The 27,817-nt window shown below is 49.3% G+C and overlaps 2 protein-coding genes across 5 annotated transcripts in view; one reads left to right on the forward strand and one right to left on the reverse strand.

The window, feature by feature from the left end:
• The window catches only part of Mrap (melanocortin 2 receptor accessory protein), an 11,579-nt gene extending 6,382 nt beyond the window's left edge, over positions 1-5,197 (forward strand). Inside the window, exons 2-4 of one of the 3 annotated variants that reach the window (NR_155758.1) lie at positions 2,054-2,138; positions 2,936-3,035; positions 4,643-5,197. Coding sequence is in view for 1 of the 3 variants with exons in the window: in NM_029844.4 (NP_084120.1) it covers positions 2,936-3,035; positions 4,643-4,820 (278 nt within the window). In the remaining 2 variants the exon portion in view is untranslated. Of the gene's footprint in view, positions 1-2,053; positions 2,139-2,786; positions 3,036-4,642 lie in introns of all 3 variants that reach the window. The other 2 variants (NR_155757.1, NM_029844.4) reach the window with 2 other exon arrangements.
• A 1,741-nt stretch (positions 5,198-6,938) lies between these two features.
• Urb1 (URB1 ribosome biogenesis 1 homolog (S. cerevisiae)) overlaps positions 6,939-27,817 on the reverse strand; it is a 58,941-nt gene continuing 38,062 nt past the window's right edge. The window contains exons 25-39 of one of the 2 annotated variants that reach the window (NM_029497.1): positions 26,881-26,939; positions 24,800-24,993; positions 23,614-23,724; positions 23,443-23,506; positions 22,429-22,600; positions 22,067-22,175; positions 17,679-17,839; positions 17,035-17,146; positions 15,803-15,909; positions 15,211-15,354; positions 13,155-13,264; positions 11,486-11,683; positions 10,223-10,464; positions 8,735-9,334; positions 6,939-7,590 (exon numbers count right to left, since the gene is read on the reverse strand). In NM_029497.1, the coding sequence (NP_083773.1) occupies positions 7,397-7,590; positions 8,735-9,334; positions 10,223-10,464; positions 11,486-11,683; positions 13,155-13,264; positions 15,211-15,354; positions 15,803-15,909; positions 17,035-17,146; positions 17,679-17,839; positions 22,067-22,175; positions 22,429-22,600; positions 23,443-23,506; positions 23,614-23,724; positions 24,800-24,993; positions 26,881-26,939 (2,577 nt within the window). In that variant the 3' untranslated portion in view covers positions 6,939-7,396. The remainder of the gene's footprint in view (positions 7,591-8,734; positions 9,335-10,222; positions 10,465-11,485; positions 11,684-13,154; positions 13,265-15,210; positions 15,355-15,802; positions 15,910-17,034; positions 17,147-17,678; positions 17,840-22,066; positions 22,176-22,428; positions 22,601-23,442; positions 23,507-23,613; positions 23,725-24,799; positions 24,994-26,880; positions 26,940-27,817) is intronic. The other variant, XM_006522977.3, reaches the window with a different exon arrangement.

A 27,817-nucleotide genomic window follows, 5' to 3' on the forward strand; every position in this document is an offset into this window, starting at 1 on the left:
CAGAGCAGAGCAGAGCAGAGCAGAGCAGAGCAGAGCAGAGCAGAGCAAATCAGGAACAGCAGGAAGAACAGGTTATGAGGAGAAGGAGAAGCTGAGGGTAGAGAAGCTGTGAGCTGGAGGGAGGCTCTGGAGGATATAGAAGGGCTTGATGGTAGAGAAGCCTGTGACCTGGACAGAGGTCACAGAAGCTATGGAAGGGCGGGTGAGAAGGGTGAGGGTAGAGAAGACGTGAGCTGGAGGGAGGCTATGGAAGGGCCGGTGAGAAGGGCAAAGGCTTCATGAAATGTCTACCTTGTGATACTGAGGGAGCCTGGAGGCCGGCATGAGCTTTGATGTGCTAAGAGACACCACAGATAGATAGCCTCGAGTCCCTTCTGCCAGAGGTAAGGGAAACTCCTTTTGGCAGATGAGAACCAGTTTCACAAAGTTCCCGAGGAACGCCAGCTTTTGTCTAACTGGCAGAACCCCTCCTCCACCCCAGCTTGAGCTCATTTCTGGATACTTGGACGGCCTTTTGTGGGCTGGAGAATAGAGTTTCCTTTGGACCTGGCATCTTTCAGTGTAGGACATCCATTGTACTGGTTAGTTTTGTGTCAACTTGACACAGCTGGAGTTATCACAGAGAAAGGAGCTTCAGTTGAGGAAATGCCTCCATGAGATACAACTGTAAGGCATTTTCTCAATTAGTGATCAAGGGGGAAAGGCCCTTGTGGGTGGTGCCATCTCTGGGCTGGCAGTCTTGGTTCTATAAGAGAGCAGGCTGAGCAAGCCAGGTGAGGCAAGCCAGTAAAGAACATCCCTCCATGGCCTCTGCATCAGCTCCTGCTCCCTGACCTGCTTGAGTTCCAGTCCTGACTTCCTTTGGTGATGAACAGCAGTGTGGAAGTGTAAGCCAAATAAACCCTTTCCTCCCCAACTTGTTTCTTGGTCATGATGTTTGTGCAGGAATAGAAACCTGACTAAGACATCCATTATGACCGCCCCCTTCCCAGGAGCCCAGAGACTAAAACTAAAACTGCTCCATGGTTCTTAACCTAGGGGCAGAAAAGGGAGAAGACACTAGGGCCATCAATGGGCCTTTGCTGTCCTTGCGTCCCTGGCATGTGAATGCTGTAAAGGACTGATGTATTAAAATGCAGGGGCTTGTGTCTTTATCAAAGTATAGCAACCCCCCCCCCCCGCCCCGTGTGTGTGTGTGTGTGTGTGTGTGTGTGTGTGTGTGTGTGTGTGTGTAGTATAGTGTGCAAGCACACATATGCTAGTGGACATCTTTCCTCAATCCCTTGCCACTTAACTTTATTAAGACAGGGTGACTCATTAAACCTGAAGCCCAGGAGCTCATCAACTGCTGACCGGCCGGTGATCTCTGGGGGTCCCCTTGTTTCACTCCTAGCTCCCAGCAGTAGGGTTACAGATGAGCACCTACATTTTCCATGCGAGCCTGGGATCTGACCGCAAGTCCTCATGCATGCACAGTAGGCTCTTTACCAAAGGAATCGCCTCCTCTGTCCTAAGCCTCAGTTTTGATGTTAACTGTTAGGGTCCGAGGTCCACTTCTGCAAATCTTCTGATTGTCTACCTGTCTGGGTCATAGGAAACAGAGATAGCATTTTCTTTTCAAATATGGCCAACGATATATGTTCACAGATTGAAATTACTTGAAAAAAAATCAGATATGTACTAAAAATAGACAGACTCTTCTCTCGCGCTTATTCCCTACAGAACACAGCAGCTGTCTGTATGCACCCATGTTAAACTGGGTCCCGAGAATCACCTGGAGATGACTGACGGTCGTGGCAGCATTGTGGGGGCTCTATGGGTGTACCATGGGCTTCCATAGTGGACATAAGCATCTGAGGATGTGGTACCCACTCGCTAGCACTCCTCACCTTGGAATGGCTGGGAGCCCTAAGAGCAGGGGTGCCAATACATATGCCCAGAGCCCCATTTCCATCCACTTAGATAACTTACACATCTCTCATATGATGATTTCTGTGGATGGTTGCTCATCTGTCTGTAGAGTATTCACAAAGAACCTTTTGTTTTGATGCAGTGTGAGACCGTCTTTTGTGCTAGCTCTCAACATCTGTGTAGCAATTCACACTAACAGAAGGCTGCACTGCAGGGCTCTGTGCTTAGTAAGTACTCACTGGGTTACTATTCCCCAACAGTCTCTTTTGGCCACACATTGAGGGGTATCTAGACTCTCCCAGCTTGGACACGTTGTCTTGAGGTTACCTTGTCATTCTCACAGACATAGGTAACCACCCCCTAACCCCCATATTATGAACATTCCCCAGCCACCTGCCAAATGCTCCTAACCTGGAGCCTTCTGACCTGCCAGGCTCTCCACAGGGACAGAGGAGACTAAGCCTATTTTCTGGTTTCCTCTTGCCCTGAGCCATACATACGGTCACAGTGCGGTGCTGGGTACAACAGTGACTGTTGCTTCTCTACCTGAGTCACTAGCTAGTTCCACTCCACGGAACCAGGTGCCAGCCTACTTCTCCACAGTGGTAAGGCTCTTAATCTCTAACAGGCCCTGGGAAGTTCTTCTAGGTTTTGGGAATGGGGTCCCTGATGCTGTCCCTCCTGGGGCCTGTCACCAAGGCTCAGCAAGAGTCTTGTTACACAACAAGAAAAGGAAGTTGCAACGTCACCGCTAAGGATTCTTCTTCTTCCAAGCAGCAGTGGCTGCTGGAGAAAGCTTGTGCGGAGCCCAAGATAACACTCAGTTTGCCATCAGCCAAGGAGAAGCTGCACGTACACTTCTCTTTCCTCCCCAGGCTGTTACTGGAAACCTTCCCAGTGCTAACAGCTAGCAGAGACACCATTTCCACACAGTCACTGGCTCTGGGATGCACTGTCTCCTGACTTCTGGCTGAGGACCATTCGGCTGCCTGGTGGACTCAGCTGATTCTGTCCCTTCCTGCAGATTCCATTGTCATCGCCCTGTGGTTGAGCCTGGCTACCTTCGTGGTGCTCCTCTTTCTCATCCTGCTCTACATGTCCTGGTCGGGCTCCCCACAGATGAGGTAAGTAGGAAGGCAGGCCTTGGGACAAATGCAGATGTTGACCGGTAGTATTGTAGGGCATCCACAGGACCTGCACTCGTTCATGCTAGCGTGAACGAGCAGATAATGGCCTCACAGTGACAATCAGTACATACAGAAGTGGTTCCACAAGTTTATGTGAGTACAGCCTGTGATGTCTGCACAGAGACCACCTAGAGACCCACTTAGCATGTCCTAACCAGTAGACCATTCATGATTCTCCCTTGGAAACATCCGGCTGAGTGCAAGAAGACAAACATAAAACCATATTGCCTCATTCCCTTCATGTGAAATATCTACAACAGGCAAAGCCAGAGACAGAGGGGAGACCGGTAGTCACCTCGGGCTTGGAGGATGGTAGATCAAAGGAAGAAACTGATAATGAGGTTTTCTTGGGAATGGTGTCATTATTTTAAAATTAGCGTGGTGACAGATGTATACTGATATTAAGGAGCCCTGCCAGGAGCCAGTTAAATGTTGTTGGTGGGCTCACAAGAAATACAGGTCCCGAGCTAAGGTGTCTCTGGTCACTCTCTTGGTCAATCCCTGCTGCTTAAGTGAGAGGTGAACTTTGGAAGCTCCAAGCGCTAAGGCTAGTTCGCTGTATGGAGATTCTCTGGTGCTGGGTAACTGGCCTTCTAGATCAGTCTACCTTGTAACTGCTGCCCCAGCCTTTGAAATGCAGAAGCAGGGAGAGCTCTGTGAGTTTGAGGTCTACATGGAGCTCTAGATAGGAGTGTGTGCACGCACGTGCACTCCTGTGTTTGAGTGTACGTATTTGTAGTGGGGAAGTACACACACACACACACACACACACACACACCTGAAGAGATGGCGCAGTAATTAAGGACGCTTGCTGTTCCTCCAGAGGACCCAAGTTGGGTTCCCAGTTTACAACTGCCTGATACCCAACTGCAGGGGATCTCCTATCCTCCTCTGGACTGGGTGTCATACACTTACACGGACACACATAAGCCTGATTATTTTTAGAAACCTAAAAAGAAAGCAAAGCCTCCCGAGGCACTGTGTAAGGACCCCACCCCCACTCAGAGATAAGATAGACTTACACAGATGGTGGCTTGGCCCCCAGCAGCTCTCCTCTACCCCTGGCCATGGCCTTCATTGTGTTAGCATTGCAGCCACATGGAGAGCGGCTCTCCAGCCTGTCGCTGGCCCCTGCAACCCCCTGCCGCCACTTATGAGGCAGTACCAACCCATTCTGGGAATAACATCCAAGGCAGGTTTAGGTAGGGAGTAGTGGCCGAGGTTCATGCCAGGCGGCCATGTTCACTGTCTCCAGCACCCTCAGGGCCTGGAAATGCAGAGAGGACAGATTTCTTAGCTAAGGTCCATTAGTGTGGCCATGAAACGAGCTGACTTAGGTATGTGGCTGGATGCCTGAGGAGAGATGAATACAGGCGTTCAGGTATGAAGGGACTTGGGGCCTGCTTCCCAACAAGACACTGTGTGTCTCTGGCTCCTCGGCTTCCCCACAGGCTCAGGTCAGATAGGGACAGATAAGCCCTCGAGCTAAGAGCTATTCTCTAGCCAATCCCTTGATGTTTGCCTCTTGTTTGCTCTGTCCACAGGCACAGTCCCCAACCCCAGCCAATATGTTCATGGACTCACAGCTTCAACCTCCCTCTGTGCCTCCGGAGGGCCTCCCTGCAGACAACAGAGGAGCCAGGAAGGAGAGCTGGCACTGACCAGTGGTTAACGCAGCAGAGTCCTTCTGCCTCAGCCCCGGGGCCCCTGGCTCTCCCCTAGGACCAGGTCCAGGATGGAGGTCCCAGGGCATCAGCTGGCCTCACACTCAAGCAGTGGTGAGCCTGGAGACAGAGCGTCTCAACTGTAGAACGGATGATGCCAGAGAGCCAGTCGGGCTCAAGCAAACGGTGAACTCCAACCAACCCGGGCAGCTACGTCTTTTTTAGGGCCGTTTACAATGGCCTTGAATATAGCAGGAAACTGACCGGGACAAAACCAAGTTTACAAAGAGGACCATCACACACATTGATAGTGCAGCTAGGATGCAGGAGCTGCCCTGGACACAGCTGTCTCTGTTGAGCAAGCTTAGCCTGCTTGCTGCTTACATTTGCTTTGGGGGTACACAGGAAAATAAAATGTGAATTAGGATAAAGAAACCTTTGCTTCCCTCTATCTATCACCCTTCTGTCTGCGCACACTTGGTACACACACTCCCATGAGGATGCCAGGGAAGCCTGCAGACCTCCCGTGTGCCCTCCACTGACACGGTGTGCACCCTCCAGGGCCAGCTCCCCTGGATCACAGCCTTTCTCGACAGAGCCCCCCTGGAGCGTCTCAGAAGCACGCCTGAATCCGAGGGAGGGAGGGAGGGAGGGAGGGAGGGAGGGAGGGAGGGAGGGAGGGAGGGAGGGAGGGAGGGAGGGAGGAGCCAGCCTTCAGCACTGCCCCAGAATGCTGAGTTCTCAAGCTAGCAGGTCCCTTCCCATTTCAGATGCTGCTCTGTGGGACTGTGGCTGAGGGCCTGAAACAATTAGGTCTCTAGTATGAAAGGCCTGGTTGATGAGACACAAGGCCCCAAAAACCGAGAGGTGCACCTCTGGGCCGCAGTCAGGGAGATGGAAGGCTTTATTCTTAAATAATGGCTGTCCCTTTTCACCAGTGTTTATGCTAAGGCAGCCTCTTGGTCCTGATGGGGGTGGGGTAATGGCAAAACCTGGATCCCTTCTGTGAAACGGCAGCATTTTAACACAGAATCACTTCTGGCACACTTCGGCATCTTGTACCACCTCCATCCAGCGCAGTGGGAAGGTCAAGTGTGCGGTGACCACACTGCTTAGCTGACGACAAGAGAAGCCTCCACCAGTCAGTAGAGGTGATCCGCTTAGTCTCACAGATGTGGACTGTAGGTGCAGAAGGCCAGCTGTAGAACACAATGCCGTGCGCAGAAGGTCACATGCCACTTACTCTCCACGGGGTGAGGGCCAGGCGTGTTCTCGCCAGACTTGGAGACAGTGAAGTTAAACAGAAGATGGAGAGAAGAGTAGCTCCTCTGAGGAGGAGCTTGAGAACTCAGCATTCTGGGGCAGTGCTGAAGGCTGGCTCCCTCCCTCCCTCCCTCGGTCAAACCCAAGACCTCTGCTCTGCATTCACTGCCACCACCTAAGGCCACCGGTGTCCCTGTGATCTGACCAGACTCCCAGGAAAGGGAAAGGGAGGGAACGCGAGCTGACTTCTCACCATAGCCTATCTGGACCCAGGGTCAAGCCAAGGGTGGCTGGTGCCATCAGGCTGCAGGTGAGGTCACCTCACAGGACCAGAGTCCTTGAACTTAGGGGAGGCAGAAGATGGAGCTTGTGAGAGGCTGTGGAAACTTGCTGGGGTCTGGTGGCCCTCTCCTTTGCTTTCAGGGGCCTGGGCTGTAGCGACACACGCCTGATCCTGTCTCTTCAGCCAGTGTCTCTCTGCGTGCTAGTCAGAGGTGCACAGGAAGCAGGACAGCCTCGGTAAACTGCAATCTAAGGTCAGCTCTCCACCTCAGCGCCCTCAGGCTTCCTGCGTGTTCTCTGCTTTAGGTAAATGACCCTCGTCTTTATATACCCATGCCTGTGTAACAAGATGACACACAGATGCACAGAACAATGTAAACAACACCAAGCCATTCTCAGTACTACATACACTCTGCACAGACAAACTATATCACCAGCTCCCAAGTGGCACATCAAACCCAAGGGACCGCGTATACAAGTGTTTTATCTGCAAACATCCATGAAATTGCACACTGACTTTTATCAGGGACAACACCTAGTAACAGTGAACCATAAAAGTTAAATTCTGAACTAGAATGCAGGTCTCTGGAATAAAAATAGGTTGTAAAATGAAACAAAGTACAAAAGCAAATCACAAAAATAGCTATTTATTATCAAAACATTATAAAACTCAAAAATCCTCTTTGAAATATAACTTTAAAAAAATAGGATGTCTTCCCAAAGTAGAGGTTTCTACCTTAGGGACTCAACATTCTTAAATAAAACAGCAAAGAGAGGCAACTTTACACATGTGTCATGTACAACCGAAGACACAAGAGCTTTCACATTTCAGTTTTAATACCAATCCATGACCAACCAGCACCTAGCTCCTCTGTCAGGGCCTTCAGGGGAGGGGACGGCAGACATCTGAGACCTCCATGGTCCTCACGGCCTGGCAGTGCCTCAGTCACTAGATCTGACTATAAGGGCTTACTTGTTGGTCAGCTGAATAAAGTCCTCTTAGCTTTCTTGCTGGAAAATAGTTGCATGTATCAGTTTATGTCTGTCTCGGAACCCACTTAAGCTTCCTGGAACCCGCTGGGGCTCTGTTCAGCGGGAGCGAGTCAAGCACTGGGCTGAGGAGTCCACGTTCCTGCAGAGCACAACAATGGCCTCGGGCTCATCAAGTGGCACGTCCTTTGCAGCCTCACAGACCATTCGGATGTGAGCAAGGAAGGTATCTGGCTGCTGGGCCCCCAGCCACATGTCCTTAACATACAGAGACACCAGGAACGCTGCAGGAGCTGGGGAGTCAGACAAAGCCATTAGGATGCGCACTTGCTCAGATGGAAAGCAAACCACCCACCCACAATGCACCAGGGCTTTGCACAACTGCCAGATACGCTCTGCCAAAACCTGTGTAAGCACAGGTGAGCACATGGATAAAAATGAATCTCCACTTTGTGCTATCCTTTCTACCATGTTTAAGCTTTTTTCTTCTGATGACTGTGTATACACCTTAGAGAGAAGTTACTCTAAGTCCCGACCTGGTCTGAGGTCTCGTGCCTAGGGCCATCCCTGACTTGGCAATTCCCACCTTAAAGAGCACATTGAGGGAAAGGTGAGGCTTCCAGGCAGAAAGCCTCTATTCCTGCTGCAGTTAGCTGAGAAAGTGATGGGCCCCTTCTGCTATCAGGTGAGGTCACAGCCCAGCCTTTCCTTCCCTGTGACAGAGTCCATTCTCCCAAATTGAGGCACACCTCCCACTCCATCTCAGCCTCCAAGGCCAGAGCTCAGCCCTGCATCCGAGCCTCTGGATGCCAGCTGAAGGCCAAGCACCGCTGCCTGTGTGGGTACCTGTGCATGCTCACCATGGGGCACAGCAGCCCTGTGTTCGCTGCCATCAAAACACTCTACTCTCTACGGTCAGTGTCCCTTGAGGGATTGTCTCAGTTAGGGTTTTACTGCTGTAAACAGACGCCTTGACCAAGGCAAGTCTTATAAGGACAACACTTAATTGGGACTGGCTTACAGGTTCAGAGATTCAGTCCATTATCATCAAGGCAGGAGCAGGGCAGCATCCAGGCAGGCCTGGTGCAGGCAGAGCTGAGAGTTCTACATCTTCATCTGAAGGCTGTTAGTGGAAGACTGACTTCCAGGCAGCTAGGATGAGGGTCTTACAGCCCACACCCACAGGAACACATGCACTCCAACAGGGCCACACCCTCTAACAGTGCCACTCCCTGGTCCGAGTCTATACAAAGCATCACAGTGACCCTAAGATTCTAAGGGTGCTTATCGTCATAAACATGGCTGTCTTCCTCTTCTTCACACTCCCTCTCTGTCACTCCCAGTCTTGGTAAGGGACCAGCTAAATGTCAGAGTTCGAAGCTGAAGCCTTGCCCACCCCACATATGTCTCTAGTTGTGACAAAAGAGCCCACGTTACCTCGTTTGGCTTCTTCCTTTTCATTCAGAGAATCAAGGCACAGGGCCTCTGCCACCGAGTGGAAAGGGCTCTCTTTCCGGCCCTGGGCCACCAACAACTGCAGCATGACCGTGCTGAACTTGCAGGCCACATCCTGTGCAGGTCCCACGAGGCCCTGGGCACTGCAGTGATGATTATACAGCTTAAAGATGCCAGTCTTCACGGCGCTGTCCCCGAGAAGGTCAGCTACTACCATTGGCTGTGGCAAAATGTGGCTCTTGAGCCAGTCAAGGAGTCTTGTGACCTCTGCCCTGCTGACAGGGCGCTCAGCCAATGACCGAAGCACCCAGCTGGCCACCAAAGAAACAGCAGCATGCGCAGAGCTCAGTGTTTTACTCTTGGGGATAGTCTGGCCCACAGACCCCTGTGTGGGACCAGGCAAGGGGTCACCGGGCCCCCAGTGGGTCAGTGTGGCCCTCAGGAGGTCCTTGCATTTCTCCAAGCAAGATGCTTCCAGCTGGGGCTCAGCAGTCTCCTCCAGCCCTCCATGCCTCCTCTTCCGGCCTCGTGGGCCTCGGGCCTGGGCAGCTACCACAGGCCTGCTCTTATCCTTGAGCATTTCTAGAAGCACAGACAGAAAAGGAGGTAAGCTAGGGTTGCCGTGTCCACAGCTCCTCCGGAGTAAGCACTGGGTTGGGTGCGCATGCTCACTTGGGCCTGGCATACTCATCTGGCTGACATGAGCCACCACGTCCACGTGCCCAGCCCAGGGAGCATGAACATGCCCTGCGTGTGTGACAATACTGTACAAGCTGTGCTTGCTCCTGGGCCTCTCCACTCCGGTCTTTTGCCTTTGCACCGGAGGACTCGGTGAAACAAGTCGGTTTTAGGCACCTCCTCTATAGGTGAGCGCCTCTACACTCTCATGTTATGGTTTGGATCTTATACATTCCCAAAGCCTTTGTGGATTAGGTTTGCTCCCAAGGCAGCAGTACTGAAGTGAATGGTTCAGGAGGGTGGAGGGTGAAGGGATTAAACATTTACACACTCAGAGCTTAAGGGGTATGGGATCTCTGGGAAGCAGGTCCCAGGCAGTGCGCCCTTAAAGGCTGCATCTGGGCTTGGACTCCCTTTTCTCCTCCCTCTTCCCACTTGCTGGCTGCTGTGAAGTGTGCAACTCCCAGAGGCTTCCACCAGCACAGTCTACAACAACAACACAGGCCCGGATCACTGGGGCTAAGCAACCATGGACCGAAACACACAAAGGATAAAATCCTTGATCCCGTAAATTTATCTTTTTAGGTACTCTGTCACAGTAACAGAAAGCTAACACACTTGGGTATAGTCTTATCTAAAGGCAAACAAGACCCCTAGGCAATGGGGCTGGAATCAAACCTAGGTCCTCATATCCATGTCTGTGCCCTGTCAGCTCTGGAACTAGCCAAGGAGAGGCATGCTGGCTGCTCCAGGTGGAGCCAGGCAGCTGGGGCGGCAAGGAGGTGGACTTACTCATTAGGTCCTTGGCTTGGTGCTGCTCAATGACTGCTTTCAGCTCTCCTTGGAGCTTCGTGTCTCTTTCAATGAGGCTCCACTTGTGTAAGAGGATCAGGACATCTTTGGTAGAAAGTGCCACCTTGTTCACAGTGAATCGGCCCATGTCCTTGAATAATTTTATGATGGTGGCCCGATAACTCAGCACAGATTCAAGTGTCCAAAAGAAGTTCATCAGCTGGGCAGAAGCCAAGGTGGGCCTGTTTGGAAGTCAACGTTATAGACTGAGCAGAAACTAACCCTGTCCTGAGCAGCCCAAGGCAGTCAGGGTCACACACACTTTTAACAGACAAGTGAGGGCTCAGGACATGGAAGAGGAAAAGTGAGGCACTCTGGGGAGACCTGGAATCTCAACTGTGCTGGAAGAGACACAGTGCTCTCTACCCTCGGATGCCAATCCCTCTCCAGCTCAGGCAGGCCCTGTGCAGTACCACCTTACAGGCAAAGCCCGAGATGCTCAGCGCAGGAAAGAGCTCTCTGATCTTTTAATAGCTCTTGCTACATTACAAGGTTAAACACCAAACTGTAATTTCCAAAGGACCTAAGTTGTTGAACAGCAATGTGCCAGACAACCCTAAAGTAAGTGGTATGGTTTCCCAACAAAATTTTAATTTAATTTGTGACAACATGAAATTTGTTTTTAAATTTTTCTTATTTAAAAAAAAAAAAAACCCTTCATTCTGAGTCTCATTTTTTTAAGTCAAACTTTTGCCCTGTTGACACAAATCAACTCCTGACATGGGAAATTTAAATACACAGTGTTTTCTCCAACAATGAATCTGAGGAGACTTTAGCTCCCCAGAGGAAACCAAGAGCCTGATGCCGAGATCAGCTGACAGGACTGAAATGCTGAGGAACCCACGGATGCATACACGCATCCCTGGAGGCTGGAGAGGTATGGGACAGCTTGTGGCACCCTGGCTGAGGCTAAGGTCACAGAAAACATGCTTTTCTGTGTCTTCATTTTGTTCAGCATGGTGAGGTTGAAGCGGGGTGCAACCCAGATGTTAAAACTGCCCTACCATGATGCATTGTGGGTTTTAACAGTCTGCTAAGTTTTCAGGGCCTTCATAAGAACCCTGGAGGCTGAAATGACAATCAAGATGTTGCTACAACAGATATCCCGATGGTGACAATGCCCTCTGGCCTGATCCACACACCTTGGCTCGAGTGACAGAAAGGATTAGACAGTAGGGGATCTCACGGCAGGGGTGGGCTCACCTCAGGTGCTTTGTAAGCGCAATGAGGACATACAGGAACTCACTGACCATGTGCAAGGCAAGCATCTTCTCGGATTCCTGGGAGCCGACCTGGCCAGGTGGCTGGCTTCTCTCCTCCGGCGCTTTGTTGCCCAGGTTGGTCACCCACAGGGTGTGTAACAAGGAGATCACGTTGGACAGCAGCTGAGTCTCTACAAATCTGAAACCAAACATGGCAGCACTGTAGATCACTGTGGGACAAGGACCACGAAGGAGACAGGACTCTGGTAACAGGCCTGCCTTGGTAATCCGACCTGCTCGCCCCTCACACAGAGCACACCCGGTCAGTAAAGGCATAGAAATGCAGCCTCAAGCGAGACCGCGCTCTAACCAGAAAACTACCCCACGCCCCAAAGCACAGTAGGCACAACGTTGTGAGTATGGTGGCAATTGGAGCATAAACAAAGTTATCGTGGGACAGGCCACTAGCCAAGTATGCCTTCTTAAAAATCTGAAATAGTTTTGAAGTTGTTGATGTTGGAAGACGAGGTTTAAGCTGTTACTTTCTCTTTGAAAAATCTTATTCTATTTGGTTTTTCTTGAAACAAGGACTTGCACTGTAGCTCAGACTGGCCTCACACTCCCTGATATCTTCTGCCACAGCCTCCTGAGTGATTATAAGAACCAACCACTAAGTCTACAAAAGAAATTTTAGAAAAATACCCTTTTAAATGCCAATCTCCAATGGTGTTTATTTCCAGGTATGAACTGCTAGTTTTTGTATTAGGAGAAAGGAACATTTAATCCTTTTGGTTAAAGATAATGAACAACCACATTCTGCAACAACAGGTTTATGAAATGGCAATGCTACAGACCTCTTGGTTTTTTTGGTTTTTGATTTTTTTTGGTTTTTCGAGACAGGGTTTCTCTGTATAGCTCTGGCTGTCCTGGAACTCACTTTGTAGACCAGCCTGGCCTCGAACTCAGAAATCTGCCTGCCTCTGCCTCCCCAGTGCTGGGATTAAAGGTGTGTGCCACCACGCCTGGCTCCACAGACCTCTTGTGATGGGTCCAGGCACCCTTAAGAAGTCATCTAGCATTGTAGCAAAACATGACTGTTAAATATGCAGAGTTCCTGGGGTTAGGGATTGCGCCTGTGTATTTGGGTTAGCTTCTCAAGAGTTGAAAATGACTTTTGAAAAATGAACTAAAAGACCCAGTGACTCTTGGGCATACACTTGCCCTGTCACAGGCAGAGCCTCGTGGTAGTGCTGCTGCGTCAGGAATGACAAGGAATCTTCTGCTCCAATCGTCCACTGCAGCATGGGCCCATCCTGCCCGACCCCTCCCAGTGCTTGAGAATTCATCCACCATCGCTGGGCATTTCCACAAGCCATCTAGAACTATAAGCTCAGACGACGGGGGCTAAGTCGGTATATGAAGCTGATCCCAGTGGAGGGTGTGACATAAAACACACAGAAAGGCCAGTGGGATTGCAGCTGCACTTTGATCCGAAGCAGACCAGACACTGAATATCAGGAGTTAATCAAAGAAAGACCATTTGGCCATTTCCAGAAGCTAGACTGTAAGTTCACAAGAGTGTGAGGGGACACTACTGCACACAGTCTATCTATTCATACTTAAACTTTTAGAGGTCTCATAAGCAGACAGCTCATCTAGAAGGCACTTACCTGCTCTCAAGGATGTGTAAAACCCACGTTAAAAGGCTATAGTCACGTATGACTTCATAGGCAGATCTGGTGATGTGGGCAACATTCTGCAGGATTTCCAGAATCCAATTCTGAAAAGCCCAACAGTTAGTCACTTCTTAGTAGAAAAACAAACTTATTTGACCAAAATTGATTTTCCCTCCCACTCTACTTTAACTTTTAATATTTTTTAGACAGGGACTTACAATGGTCCTAGACTTTTGAGGTCTGGGACCATTAGCCACAAGCATTAGCCACAAGGCTCAGTTACAAAAGAGTGATTTCAAAGATGTATCAGCATGCAAATGACATCTAGTAGTCCTTTGAGCCTGGGGAGAGCCTCACTTCTGATAATCCACCATGGAATTGATCCATAGCAGAGACACACCATAGACACCACATAGCTCAGATACATGATGGTCCAGCTGGGACATGGCACAGACCAGAGAATTTCCAGCCCTGTTGTGAGCTACTGGTAGCCCATTTTGTCCTATCCACCCAGAAGGGAGACAGACCATCAACACAAGACTTAACTGCTCCAAGCGCCTCAGAATCCTGCTACAATGACAATAAAAAGCACACTCAAATTCCACTACTCCAATGCATTTCTCCTTCCTTCCTTCCTTCCTTCCTTTCTTTTTTAAAGATTCATTTATTTATTATATGTAAGTACACCATCGCTGTCTTCAGACACACCTGAAGAGGGCGTCAGATCACATTGCAGATGGTTGTGAGCCACCATGTGGTTGCTGGGATTTGTACTCAGGGCCTTTGGAAGAGCAGTCAGTGCTCTTAACTGCTGAGCCATCTCTCCAGCCCCTCATATGTGTTTTTTAATTCAGCTGTGCCCTACCACATTTTACATAAACACAAGTCAAGCTTGCCAGGCTAAGAATTAATCCAGGCACCTAAGCCTCTTCCCATGGACCTCTTCCAAAAGCTTGTGTATTTAGAAACATAAAATCAGCTCTCGGCCCCGGGGACAGGGGCAAACTCACTGGTTCCTGATGAGTGTCTGTGTGTGGGTGTGGTGTGGTGTGGTGTGGTGTGGTGTGGTGTGGTGTGGTGTGGTGTGGTGTGTGTGTGTGTGTGTGGGGCAGTTCCAATTCTCCACTCTTATTTACTATGATTTACAAAATCAAAGGGAAACTAAGAAGTCCTTAGTGAAACTTCAAAGTGCCTTTGGCTTTTAAAGCTTTAGTGAAAATTGTACAACACCATTCACTTAGATGAAGCTTACAATAATCAATAAAGAAGATGGGAATTCAGCCTGCGGTGCCACTCTGAAGCTTGTAAACCAGTGCACTGTGACAGGGGAAAGGACGCGGTACGTTATGATCTCACACAAACAAAAGAGAACACGTGTCCAGTGCTTCTTACGTTAGGGACTACGTATAATTAAACCTTTAAGAGTCAAGGCAGGAGGAACACTGCAAGTTCACAGCCAGCAACATGAAAAGCAGGTTTCAGGCCAGCCAGGGCTACAAAGTGAGATCTTGTTTCAAAAACAAAGAGAGTAAATTGTGGAAAAATAATGTAACAGGTACTAATAAAACTGAACACACAGTATGACTGTCCATAGGCTGGTGTGAACACCCAGTGTGACAGTCCATAGGCTGGTGTGAACACACAGTGTGACAGTCCATAGGCTGTTGTTTACTTAGTTGAAGCATAGTTCTTGCTAGGCATCCCAGGCTGGCCCTGAACTTGCCTCAGCCTGAGGGCTGGGACTCCTCTGCAAAGGTCTTCTATCTCCAGGCACTCTGTGTAAAGCTGGGGGCTAGACAGCTCCTGCCATGAACGTGGGCTAATTTGCATCTTGGCTTTTGGCCACGTCTATAGGCTTGTGACTGTTAATTAGCTCCCTTCTCTTGATAAAGATACAGAGGCCTTTCTTCCTATCCCCAGGACATGGTAAGAAGGCTGCAAAGAAAGCCATCTATCAGGGAACAAACAATCCCAGACGTCACCCACTAAGCCCAGGAATGACCACAGAGAACACAGTCATCTGTGCGGTGAACCCATGGGACATGCTCACCTGAGCAACTTCGTCACACAAGGGGCTATTGAAGAAGGACAGGATGATGTGGAACACGCCTCTTCTAGAGCATAGCTCATAGCAGTGCTTGTCTCTAATCCCCTGCCGTAGAATTTCCAACACCCATTCTTGTTCAGTTTTTTGCTAGGCCAGACGAACAAGAAAGCACTGTTAAATAAGTTACAGCTTTCTTTATTGGACAAACACAATTGATTTTAGGTGATGGCTCAAAGCTGCAGCCTTATATCTTATCAGCCCAGACATCAAAGCTCAAGTCAAGCTAAACACTAAGCCCTGTTTAAGTGGGTGGGACTTTTACAGGAGAGTATGTAATACTTACTCAAGGGATTCAGCAAGGAAATACAAGAAGGATGCTCTATGTCTGGACTCAGACAGACTTTTTAAAGCAAAGTCTGAGAAGTGTCAGGACACAGGAGTGCGTCTGGCTACGCGGGGCAGCACAAAGGGTTCCTGTCTCTGACCTTGCTCTGCACTGTTTGTGCAACGGGACTGGGGAGTAAGCTGTATTACCAAGAAAGCAGAAGATATAGTGGCTGAGCGCACCTCTTGAGGAGTCTCTGGGGACCAATACCTGGAAGTCAGAGCTGTAGAAGAACTGGTAGAAGCCTGGCAGTTTGTCCATGTTCAAGTTCTCGTGTGACAGCAGGAACTTGCTGATCTTCCAGTACATGTGCTCCTCTGAGAGTACAGACACACGGTCACTGACAGCCTCATGGGACAGCCTGGCAGTGTATGAACTGGGGGATGGGGTCACTCAGCAAACTGGACATAAACCCCTACCCAGCAGAGGCTCTGCATCCTCCTCCTGATCACTTGTCCCTGAGAAGCAGGATGTGATTGGCTACCTGAGAACACTCCCGCACGAGGGACCTCCCACATGCTTTAGATACCATTCCTGGACTGGGTCACAGAGATAAGAGCATAGGGCCCACGCTGCCTGCTGCTAGCCTCTCCTAGAAAGGAGCTGACCCAGAAGGAAGGCTCTGGAACACAAGGCAGGGAGGACATATACCTCCTCTTCCTGCTACAGTCTCAAAGTTCAGTTAGGATGCCACCAGTCCCCAACACAGACTCTCTGTGGCATAAGAACTGCTGTGGACAGCTATACGCAGGCATCACAGACTCAATGGTGACTATAGCCACAAACATCTCCTCTCTGCAGCATTTTTTCCTAGCAGGTTTTTTAAAGTCAGCAAAGTGAGAATTATTTTGCTTCTTCCCCAAGTTTCCAAGGCAGGAAAACCTGTCATAAATGACATGAACAGGTGACCAGCATGCCCGGCTCTTAAGAGCAACTTGACTACATGCTAAGAGAGAGCTTGAGACATGCTCCCCTAGGGAGCTCCACAGCTGCTGAGGAGGTGGGGAATCAGTTGGGGCTGTTCCCTCAGCTGAGACTATGACCTTGTTAGACTAACAGAGCCCTGGGGTCTCCAACAGTACCAATCTTCTACCGTGTTTTTCTGATTAACCCCAGACAAGGCCTCTGCATGTCCTCTTGAGGTGGCCCTGTCCCTCCCACAGGAGTTGCGTTCTAACCCACATAGTAACTTCTCTGCCTTTCAGAAGAGGACTGGGAACCACATATAGCACAGCCCCTGCTACGCATGGTTCAGTGAAGCAGTGTCAGACAAACGGCTGCGAGCTCAATCAGGCGACCTGTGGGGCTCTGAAGCGTATGATGCCTCTCACAGCAATCCCAGAGGCAGGGGTTGCTGGACAGTTAAGAACCCCGAGGGACTGACTTCCAGAGTGGACTACAGCACCATTTGTCTTTTTCTCAACCAGAATCTGTCAGGGTACCTGGTTTCAAGATCTGCACGGCTGCCTTGGCGATGAAAAGGGCCACGGTGAAAGGGAGCCTCAGGTTTGGAGTTCTAATCCCATTGCGGACAACATCGAGCAGGTACAGAACCTGAGCAGAGGGAAAGAAGCATTTTCAGAAGGGGTCCGTTTTGTCCTGGCTTTGCAGGGAGAGCCTGCTCCTTCCACCCTGGGGACAAAGAGGATGCCACAGCAGCAAAGACACTATGTACTTTCCTGTTGGAGATTTTTTCTGCCTTTTCTTTTAGGAGCAGGCCAGCACCATGGGCTAAGAGAAGCCTAACACCACGCCCTGAAACTACTGCCCCTCCCTTCCACCACCATGGGGTATGGGTTCCTGGGGGGGTCAGACAGTGTGTGACAGCTTCCTTCACCAAAGACACTATCAACAGAAGGAAGCCATTCTGTCCAGCCACAAGAAAACACTGTTCAGGGAAAGCCTTCCCCGTGCTCCTTGGGCCTTGAGGTTGGAGGGCAGCCTCCCGATATGAAGGGCTGTGCCTTAGCAGCGCCCCTTCACTCATAACTTCTCCATACTCTGTAGTAAACTCTCCTGCCCAGGGTGACGGCCCTCTCCCCCAAGCCGCACCCTCGTCTCCACAGGTCTCCAATCCCCTACTCACTTGGGACTGTTCCCGGAAGCGAGCTCCCTCCAGGTGTGAGTAGTAGGCTGCGAGGACATAGTAGGCTGCAGCTCGCATCTGGGGGTCGTAGCTGCTGAGGGCTGCCACAGTTAAACCCAGGGCGTTTGAGTCCAAAAATTTTCGACAATCCACCACAAACTCTACAGAAAATACATTATAGCATAAACACACGATCCAAGTTTCATGATTCTTGTACATCGTACAAGATTCACTTCCTTTTACATCTTCCCAATGCCGGCTGCACAGGCTGCACACAGGAAGCAAGGGTCTCCTCAGCTGCTGAGACTAGGAAAGAGCATTTCCTCTACTATGGCAAACATTACCTTGCTTCTAAGATACTGGTCAGTCCTAACCACAAATGCCCCCAAAGCTGAGAAAAGTTAGGGTAGCACTGAGGGCTACCAAGGTCAAACTCTCAGACCGTGAGCAGAATGGGACCCAGCAAGGGACCTGGCTCCCAGGTTCTACCTTCTTCAGCCCTGTGCCTCCCATGTACAGGTACCAGAAGGAACAGAAAGTTGAGAAACTCAGTCAGGGCAAACCAGTGGGGTTGGGGCCCATCCTGCTTACAAAGGGTTCCCCAACTCCACCCTGGCGACCTTGCCTTCTTTACTCTTTAAACAACAAGTCTCCATCTCTCGAGTGGTTCACCAAGTTTGACCAAAAGCAACAGTGGAAATGTCTGCTGAGGCTGGGCCGAAGACATAGCTGAGTGGCAGAAAACTTGCCAGCTACACACAAGGCCATGGAGTGATTCCCAGCATGGGCATGGGTGGGGAAAGCTACTGGGTGACATCCATTTGCTCTCTGTGAGGCTTCAAGGCACTGCCAACTGCCACAAGAAAGTGCAAGACAGTCGGCTCATGTGGTGGTTTGAATATGCTTGGCCCATGGGAAGTGACACTGTTAGGAGGTGTAGGTGTGGCCTTGTTGGAGAAAGTGTTGTCGCTGTGTAGTGAGCTGTGAGGCCTCCTGTGCTCAAGCTCCACCTAGTGTGGAACAGAGTCAGCATCTCGGCTCCTACAGCACCATGTCTAACTGCACGCTGCCATGCTTCCTGCCACGCTAACGGACGAAACCTCTGAAGCGGTAAGCCAGCCCCAATTCAATGTCTGCCTTTAGAAGAGCTGCCTTGGTCATGGTTCCTCTTCACAGCAATGAAACCCTAACTAAGGCAGCTCACATACACAGGAAGATCAATCCCAGATAGCTCAAGGGCTTGAATCTCACCAACAAAACTGTTATCTTGTCAGCTTCACTTTAATGGGAACTCAGCGTTTTCCCCAGGAGGAATTCTGTCCAAGAACCTCAGAAGAGAGCTATGTTTCTCTTGCTGAAAAAATGAGTAACCTGGTGATGATCCCCATAAAGATGCTTTTTAGATTGACTGGCCACTGACCCAGTCAGGAACTAATAGACACAAACTGAAACGAGTGCCCTATATGAGCACTCTTGGGACATGCTGTCAATGTAATACATTAAAACTGAAGCAAAGATGGTGCATGCTAAGACAAAGATGCAGGGGATGAGGACCCAGCAGCTTCTGGAGGTGGTAGCTGGGATGCTGGACATGAAAGCGCAAGGGCTGGGACGAATATCAGACACCAAAGGATAGGTCAGTGACTCAGAAGACTGCAAGAGAAACTGTGTGAACCCAAATACAGAGGGGAGAAATACCATGGAAAAGGCATGATGACTTGTGAGCAGCAGGGACCTTACAGGGGGCCAGGGAGTGACTGAGGTCTAAAAGGAACCTGGGGAAACAAGGGCCATGCTTGACCCCGGCTCTACTGTAACAGCTAAGGAGCTCCTGCGGCACAGGCACACACACAAAGGAAACTATGAAAAACAGAGGCAAAAAGAAAGAAAGAAAATGTCTTCCTAAGATCAAGCTGTAGGTAAGCCCATGTGTGGGGCATTTTCTTAATTAGTGATCAATGTGGGAGGGCCCAGTCCACGGTAGGTGGTGCATCTCTGGCCTGGTTGTCCTGGGATCTATAAAAAAGCAGGCTGAGCAAGCCAGGGGAAACAAGCCAGTAGAGGCACCCCTCCATGGCACTGCAGCTGCTGCCTCCAGGATCCTGTTCTGTTTAAGTTCCTGCCTTGACTTCCATTAATGATGAGCTGCAGGACCATCTATGTCAACACTAAACCTGCAGGCTTTGGTTGCATCCTTGGTCATTGTCCTGGCTAAGCCATCTCAGGATTTTAGAGCTGGTTTTAAAAGGTCAAAATCACCGTTCAGATGGTTCTTAAAACAGAACAGCCTTTATAGCCACTTTTAAATAGCCTTTATATTTTCAGCATCCAAGGGCAATCCTGTTTTTGTAAGTACAAAGCCAAGACCATAGAGCAACAGAGAAAGTCACAAAATAGGAAGTTGATTTTTCCTCATGGTCATGTGGAAAATTCATTTGTCTTAGAACGTCAGAGTACCAGGATTATCCAGGCCATCAGAGTTCTAGCTCTTCTCATTGAGTGTAAATTAAGTGTTTAGTCTGTTCTGTCTCTATATTCCATTCATGAATATTTGTTAGGTTGCTATCTCTTAAGCACATTTGTTCTCCAAAGCAGTATTAATTTTATCTGCACTTTGATATTTTTAAAAAGTTTTTTAGGCCGGGCGTGGTAGCACACGACTTTAATCCCAGCACTCAGGAGGCAGAAGCAGGCAGATTTCTGAGTTCAAGGCCAGCCTGGTCTACAAAGTGAGTTCCAGGACAGCCAGGGCTACAACAGAGAAACCCTGTCTTGAAACACCACCCCCCCCCCCAAAAAAAAAGTTTTTTAGTTCTCATTCTGCATCAAAATTCATCAATTGTTAGAAATTGTGCAGTTGTTGGATTGTTCCATACATTACTGGACCAATCACCTGATTGATGTTTTCCCAGTCTTTGCTCCCAGCCTGCGCTTTACCATCAAGCGGACTGTGATAAGCAGTGTGCCCGTAACTTGAGCTCTGGCTTTAGCTGGGGTGTGCGCCATGTGTACTGAATGAGGTCACAGTTGTGATTCATCTTCATCACTGCTAAGGGCTGGTTATGGATGCTTTAGGGCTCGTGTCAGACACTTTATCACTGTTAGCCTTTCAGCCAAATGGTTTTACTTCATGCCTTGTGTAAGAGGCTAACCATAGTATAGAACATTTCCCCTTTCTCGGTGTCTTAGGGTATCTATTGCTGCAATGAAACACCACAACCAAAAGCAACTTGGGGAAGAGAGAATTTGGCACCAGCAAGTGTTCCTCAGCCTTTTTACATGGCCTCTTCAGGCAGGAGCTGTAGTGGGTTCTATAGAGAGCCGAGGTCACAGCCGTGCACAGGGCACCTGGCAGTGGCACTCAGATCACGCTGTGCCAGCTGCCTTGCCAGATAGGAATCAGGAGCTGCAGACTACAGCCCCAGTCTGCTAGCATAAGATCTGCTGTGGAGAAAACACCTGTCACTGCCACTGGAAACAGCCTTGGCTGGCCCTGTTTCTTGGCCAAGGACTCAAAAAGGGGAGGTGGTAAGGTTATGAAAACAGGTTCTTGTCCCCAGAGGGCTGAAAGTGGGGCAGTAAGACAGAAGAATCTGGGGCCTGACTTAGGACAAAGTCAGCAATACCTGGCTGCAGTGGGGCTGAGAACAGAGTGCTGCGCCTTTGCTGCATACATGCACACATATGCACACATATACACACATGCACATATGCACACATATACACATATGCACATATGCACACACATATACACACAAGCATAAAATAAAAAGGAAGCCTTACAAGTCTTTACTGTCTGCCTTAAAGTATTTCTTCTATCATCTAAATTCTGAAATTTGAATGCATTATACAACACTAAAAATAATTAAATTCTCACTTCCAGGGGTAGGGGGGAAATCAGACAATTTCCCTTGTTCTTCCAATTAAGTACAGATAAAGACTTTGACCATAACATTAATAAACCTATGGGCAGGCAAGATGACTTAGAGGATGACTTCGAGTGCTTGTGCAAAACCTGAAAACTTGAATTTGATGCCTGGGAGTCATACTCAAGCACAAAGCCGACTCCTGAAAGTTGTTCTCTGACCTTCAAAGTGCACTGTGGTATGCATGCCCAACAGCCTATGCACAGTAATAATAACTAATTAAAAAACTAAAAAACCAACCAAAGGCCTATAATGACTGAAAGGAAGAGAAAGCAGATCGGCTCAGGGTTCTAGACCTAGGAATGGCAAGGCGAACTATGCCACTGTGACCGAGATTTAGAACCCAGCCAAGTATTTAAAATAGACAGACACCCTACAAGGATGGTTTTTCTGCCTCAGGACTAACCTGGGAGCCATGACAACAATAAACAGCACTCTGACTGTAGAAGGCAGCACACTCACCTGGCCTGGTCAGTTCCCCAAAGAGATGGAGAAGAAAGCAGGGGTCATAGAGGCTGTCGAGGTCCACTCTCGCAGTCTTGTCCTTAAACACCAGTGGCTCCCCTGTGTCCTGAAACAATCCAAGCCACCCATGCAGTCACCCTGATGGACACTGAGTCCATGTCAGAGCTCACAAAGCATAGCAGGATATAAAACTGGAGCCCACACACGATAAGTCATCTTGTGGAGCTGCTTCAAGCTTGTCGGGTAACAAATAAGACAGTGTGACCAGTGTGACCTAGCTTCAGTGGTGGACACTGGGGTCCGTCTGTACCTCTGTAAAAGTTGGAAAGGCAAGGAGGAAGGAGAAAAGCGCATCACACCTCCGTGGGCAGCAGCTTCCGGTACTGCGGGAAGTGCAGGATGGTCTGCATCATCCGGTCTGGGTCCAGCAGGCGGAGGATGTCCCCAACGCTTGGCTGCTGCCAAAGTGACTTGCCCAGGCTCCGGCATGTCTTGTGATGTTCCACTGCTGCTGGGCCCCACAGCAGAACCCTAGAGCCAGACAGGAGAGCAGACTGGTTGCAGGATTTACTGGGAATAGAACTGATAGGAACAACCCCAACACGTAGCCTCCATCAAGACTGTGTACGTAGCTCACGCCAAGTGCCACTCTGGGTGCATGCGTGCTCTGTCACCTAATCCCCAATACAGCTTCTGACACCAGCATGGTGACGGTGCTGCCGAGGGTTAAGGGACAGCTGGTGATGGAAACCTAAGTCAGCATCCACACACTGCTCTTGATGTATGTGGCCAGACTCTGAGCCTATGCGCATGCATGCACAGAATTTACCTAATCTGTGCAATGGTCCCGTAGCTTCCACCGCCACACTTTGTGCAGTAGGGAGAAGGGCACGGAAGGCCTGGGGAAGCTGCATGGCCACTCACTTGCTGGCTGCCGTAGCAGAGCCAGGGTTCTACATGATGGTATACAGCTCCAAGGCAGGCTAAAGCAGTTTCAGGATCCTGACCACCTGGAGAGCCCACCCTGCGTACATAGGCCTATAACCATGTGCCGCCCTAGAATCCCCTACAGCTCTCCAGAGCCCCATGAGACATGGCGAGTGCTATGCTGTGAGTCTGGCTCCTGCTGACATTTACATGGAGGCTTTGTTCTTGACCCCCAAGTATGCACTGTGACATGGACATGCCACATAGATGCATACGTGCATATAACATAAGGAAATATAAATGCTAATAAAATTTTCAAACAACAACAACAAAAGGAATGAAGCCTCGAGTTTGAAGCTCGAATCTGCTCCGTGGTGAGGGCTGCACGGGTGGCCTGGGGTGCCCAGTGCCCTGTCCTCATGCCCACCTGTCAACCCAACACTCACCTGAAACTGATGAGGCTGAGGTTGTTCTGTTCATATGCACGGAGGAGAAGTAAAATCTTCTGGTCTAGAGGGCAAATAAAGGCCACTTTCAGGAAGCTGAGCCCCTCAACTACACAAGAGGGTCCACCGCACTAGCCCCGCCACACAGCCTGGCCATCAGGTCCTCCTTACCCAGCACACTGAGGGTGGCACTGTAGGTCCCAAGTAGCACAGCAAAGTGGCTGCTCTGACAGACAGAAGGGCACAGCCTCACCACTGTGGACATCAGGTCCAGCAGGGTTTCTGCAGGAAACACCACAGATATAAACATCATGGCGACACAGTCTCAGGACAGCACAATTGGGTGCCCTGCAGCGAGCCCTGGAAGCTGCAACGATCTTTTCTGAGTAAGGTTGGGCTTTGGGCCTCCATCCAGCCACCTTCCCATGGTCACAGGCACCCTTGGTAATAAACACATCTCCACAATCACCATCATTCTACGACTCACAGAGCTTAGGCTCAGGATCTACCACCCCACCATTTTAAAGAAACCTAAGATTTTAAAGTCTAAGAATCTTCCCAATTATTCCACCACAATCACCACAATACACAGCATATATATTCCTGCCTGCATGGAGTGTGGAGTGCATTTTTAAACTATCTGTACCAATACTTTGCATCTAACAATCTTCTGTCTTCAGCTTAGCAGTTTATGACATAGCAACATGCACTGATGTGTAGTAGTCTGGGGTGATGGCTTCATCTCTAAACAGTGTTACTTTGAGTGCGCAGGAACTGTGTCCTGGCATTCAGAGCAGTCTACACTGCTCTCAGGAGCACCAAGCACATGCCAACTGAGTTGGACACGGTTGGAGACAGTGCAAACTTGGCTGGAAAGACTTTTTTTTTAAGGTTTGTTTATTTTATGTATATAGTACACTGTCACTCTCTTCAGACACCAGAAGAGGGCATCAGATCTCATCACAGATGGTTATGAACCACCATGTGGTTGCTGGGAACTGAACTCAGAACCCTGGAAGACTATAGCAATGAGTTATCTCCATAAGTCCGAGCCCTTGCTGCTCAGGTTCAATCTTCCCTACCAAATTAATGTAGTCAATCCACTCTTCTTTCCCATCCCTCTCAATGTCCCCTGAGTCCCAGACTTTAACACCAGGTCCTGACAAGGCCACATGAGCCCCAACACAACCTCCATAAACCAGCAAAGCCTTCCAAACAAGTGGCAGGAGTTTCTGGTCCTTGGTTTAACACACACAGATATTCTAGTATTACACTCTGAAAACAAATGGGGGAAGCACTTCGCTGCCGGCTGGAAGATGATACTGCCACTGAGCGGGTGGGCAGAGGGCATGGTCACCTTTTACTCCACTGTCTGGAGTTTCCTCTTCTTCAGATGACAACATGGTTGGCAAAAACAGAGAGTGCTGGGTGAGCATCATGTGGACCACTGAAAGCTGGACAAGTTTCGTGCGCCCAGAGCTTTCTGGACCATACAGGAGCTTTGTGGCACTGAGCAGAGTCTTCAAAAAGGTGAGGTCATGGTACCGAAATCTGGATGACAAGACAAAGGGAAGTGTGTCATGAAGGGAGTTCACTTTTTAGGAAACAAGCAGAAGTACACACTTTTGACCTCGACTGTCCGCGACACGCTTTGTACTCTTTAATCACAGTCCTATCTGCACACCACGGCAGGGGTCACCAACCTGCACTATGATGACATGTTGTCAGGATACAGACATCACAGATGATGGACAGAGACTAAGACAGCTACATGTCCAGGAGCCACAACGCCATGTGGGAGCACTGTCACATATAGAGGACTGTTGGCCAAACCATCTTAGGTGGCACATGGTCCAATCATCTCTGTGGCACAGACATCAGGAACTTTCTGATGAGCTGACGCAGCAGGCAGCAGAAACGAGTGTGAGGACAGTAGTCTCTGCAGTGGACCCTCCCAGGTCAGCCTGGTCCTTTAGCTGTTTGAACTACATCAAACTATGTCTTAAATCCCTTCCAACCCGCTAACAGACCTACTATAAAAGTCCCTGCAGTCTGATGTGAGCACTATTAGGATGTCCTTACACTTGCAATCCCAGTACTTGGGAAGAGGGATCAGTCGGAGGCAGCTTGGGCTACATAGTGAGGCCCTGTCTCAAAAGGTCCAAAAAAAAAGAAAAAAAAAAAAAAGAGGAGGAGGAAGAGTGAGAGGGGAAGAAAGAGGGAGAGAAAGAGGGGAGAGGAGGAGGGGGAGGAGGAGGAAGAAGATGGGGTGGAGGGGGAAGGAGGAGGAGGAGCAGCAGTAGCAGTAGCAGCAGCAGCAGCAGCAGCAGCAGCAGCAGCAGCAGCAGAGATGGAACCTGGAGCCATCCTTCATTTCATTCTCCTCTGTAGCATTTTCTCTGAATGTTGGATATCGTGAGTGATCAAAAAGTGAGGATTACAGGCACCACACGTCATTTCCTGACTCTCTAAACACCCAGACTCAAGTGTGAGTGACATCACATGGGAGCACAGAGTCATCCAACTTTGCTCATCTGGTGACACTCACGTGTGCAGATGCTAACAGTCAGCAGACTCCTGACCAGCATCTATGTAAGATGGGTGTCTAGAGGTCCACCAGCAGGGAACTGCTAAATAAACAACTGTGCTGTCTAAAGATGGGATTCTATTCAGTGGTTAAAAAGTGATGACTTTCAGGTCTATATATTCTAAATTAGAAACATCTGAGTTTAAAAAAAAGACAAAGAACGAGATGAATGTTCAAAATGTCAAACACATGCACGCAGTAACATACTGTGCTGTTAAACACTCTGCACACAACTCAGTGGTAGAAAATACTTGCCTAGCATTTGTAAGATCATAGGCTCAACAGTCCCACAAGAACAAATAAAACCACAAGATAAGCAGAGCCTTGGAGGGAGACAAATGGAATGGAAATGTATTCGGAATAATATAGACAACTGTGACATTCACCATGCTTGACTAAGGTTAGAATCTCTATACTTTACATTTTTACATTTCAGTTTTACTTACAATGTGTGTTTAAGTGTGGATGTGCACATGTCACAGCATGCATATACACGCCAGAAGATCAAGTGCATCCTGGGCCAGAATCAAACTCACATGGTCAGCAAGCACTTTTATTTACTGAGCCATCTCATCAGCCTGTTCTGGTTCTGTGAGATAAAGTCTCGCTCAGCCTAGGCTGGCCTTGAACCTGCTACATAGCTGGGGCTGATGTGAATCTTCCCCCCAGTGCTGCATTACAGACAGGCACTAGCATGCCACTTCCATGTTCGTGTTTTTGAGAAGTTTCCCTTCTCACTGACAAGGCTGACAGCTTCTCTGTGACTGGTACTCTAACAACAAGTGAAAGAACCGCATAGTCAGAACACCCGTATCTTTATAAACAGCACCACGAAAAAGAAATTCACTTACTTGAGTCCTGTCTTCACAAACTGCTGCCAGTCACCAGGGTCAACCTCCTTAACCGCATGCTACAAAAAAGCAAGCAAGAATGCACAGGAGACATGTCAGGAGCTGAACGCACGGAGGGCTCCAGTGTGCAGTCTCTGGGGCAGCTGAACTAGCTCTAGTTCCTCTCATAACTTTCTGAATCAGGGCTGCGAAGGACCTTGCTGTCCCGCCTACTGTCTGTCAGTCTATGGTGCATCTTCCCTAGGCACCCACTGCCATTCCTGCTGAAACTAAGAGGGCAGAGACAGGACAACATCTTAAAACAAGGATGAACACATACAGACTCAGGAGTGAGAGCAAATGTAAACAAAGTATCCACACCAGACAGGGCTTTCAGACAGCTCTCACAAGCCCACCTTGAACTACCTTGAACTTCTCCTCATCCTGCCTCTACTTCCCGAGTGATGTTTATAGGTGTGGGCTACCAGCACTGTTTATTCACAGCTGCTGAAGGAACCCAGGGTTGTGCACACTCTGAGCAAAAGTTCTACCCACTGAGCTACAATCCCTTGTTTTGTTATTTTAAAATGTCTGTGGAACATGAGGCTCAATGGTGGCCCTGAGGCTGCAGCTAAGTACAGTCCACATATGTCACGCCTCTACCAGGCCAGCCATGCATGAGACCTCAGTGCCAAAGGCTGTGAAGGAGTGCACAAATGGAAACACACAGCTTTACCTCTCTCCACTTCCTTACACAGATGCAACTGTGTAAGGCTCTCTGCTTTCTTCACTATTGGCTGTGAGTCCAACAAAGCTTGCTACTGTCACCCATGGTGTCACCAGAACGAGAAACGCTAACTACCCCAGGGACAACAGTGTATCTAAGCACATTTTACTAGGAGGTCAGCACCACTGCCAACACCAAAATGTGTCCACAGACGCTGGTGCAGGGGAAACC

The sequence above is a fragment of the Mus musculus genome, chromosome 16, assembly GCF_000001635.26.
Source record: "Mus musculus strain C57BL/6J chromosome 16, GRCm38.p6 C57BL/6J".
Lineage (NCBI taxonomy): Eukaryota > Metazoa > Chordata > Mammalia > Rodentia > Muridae > Mus > Mus musculus.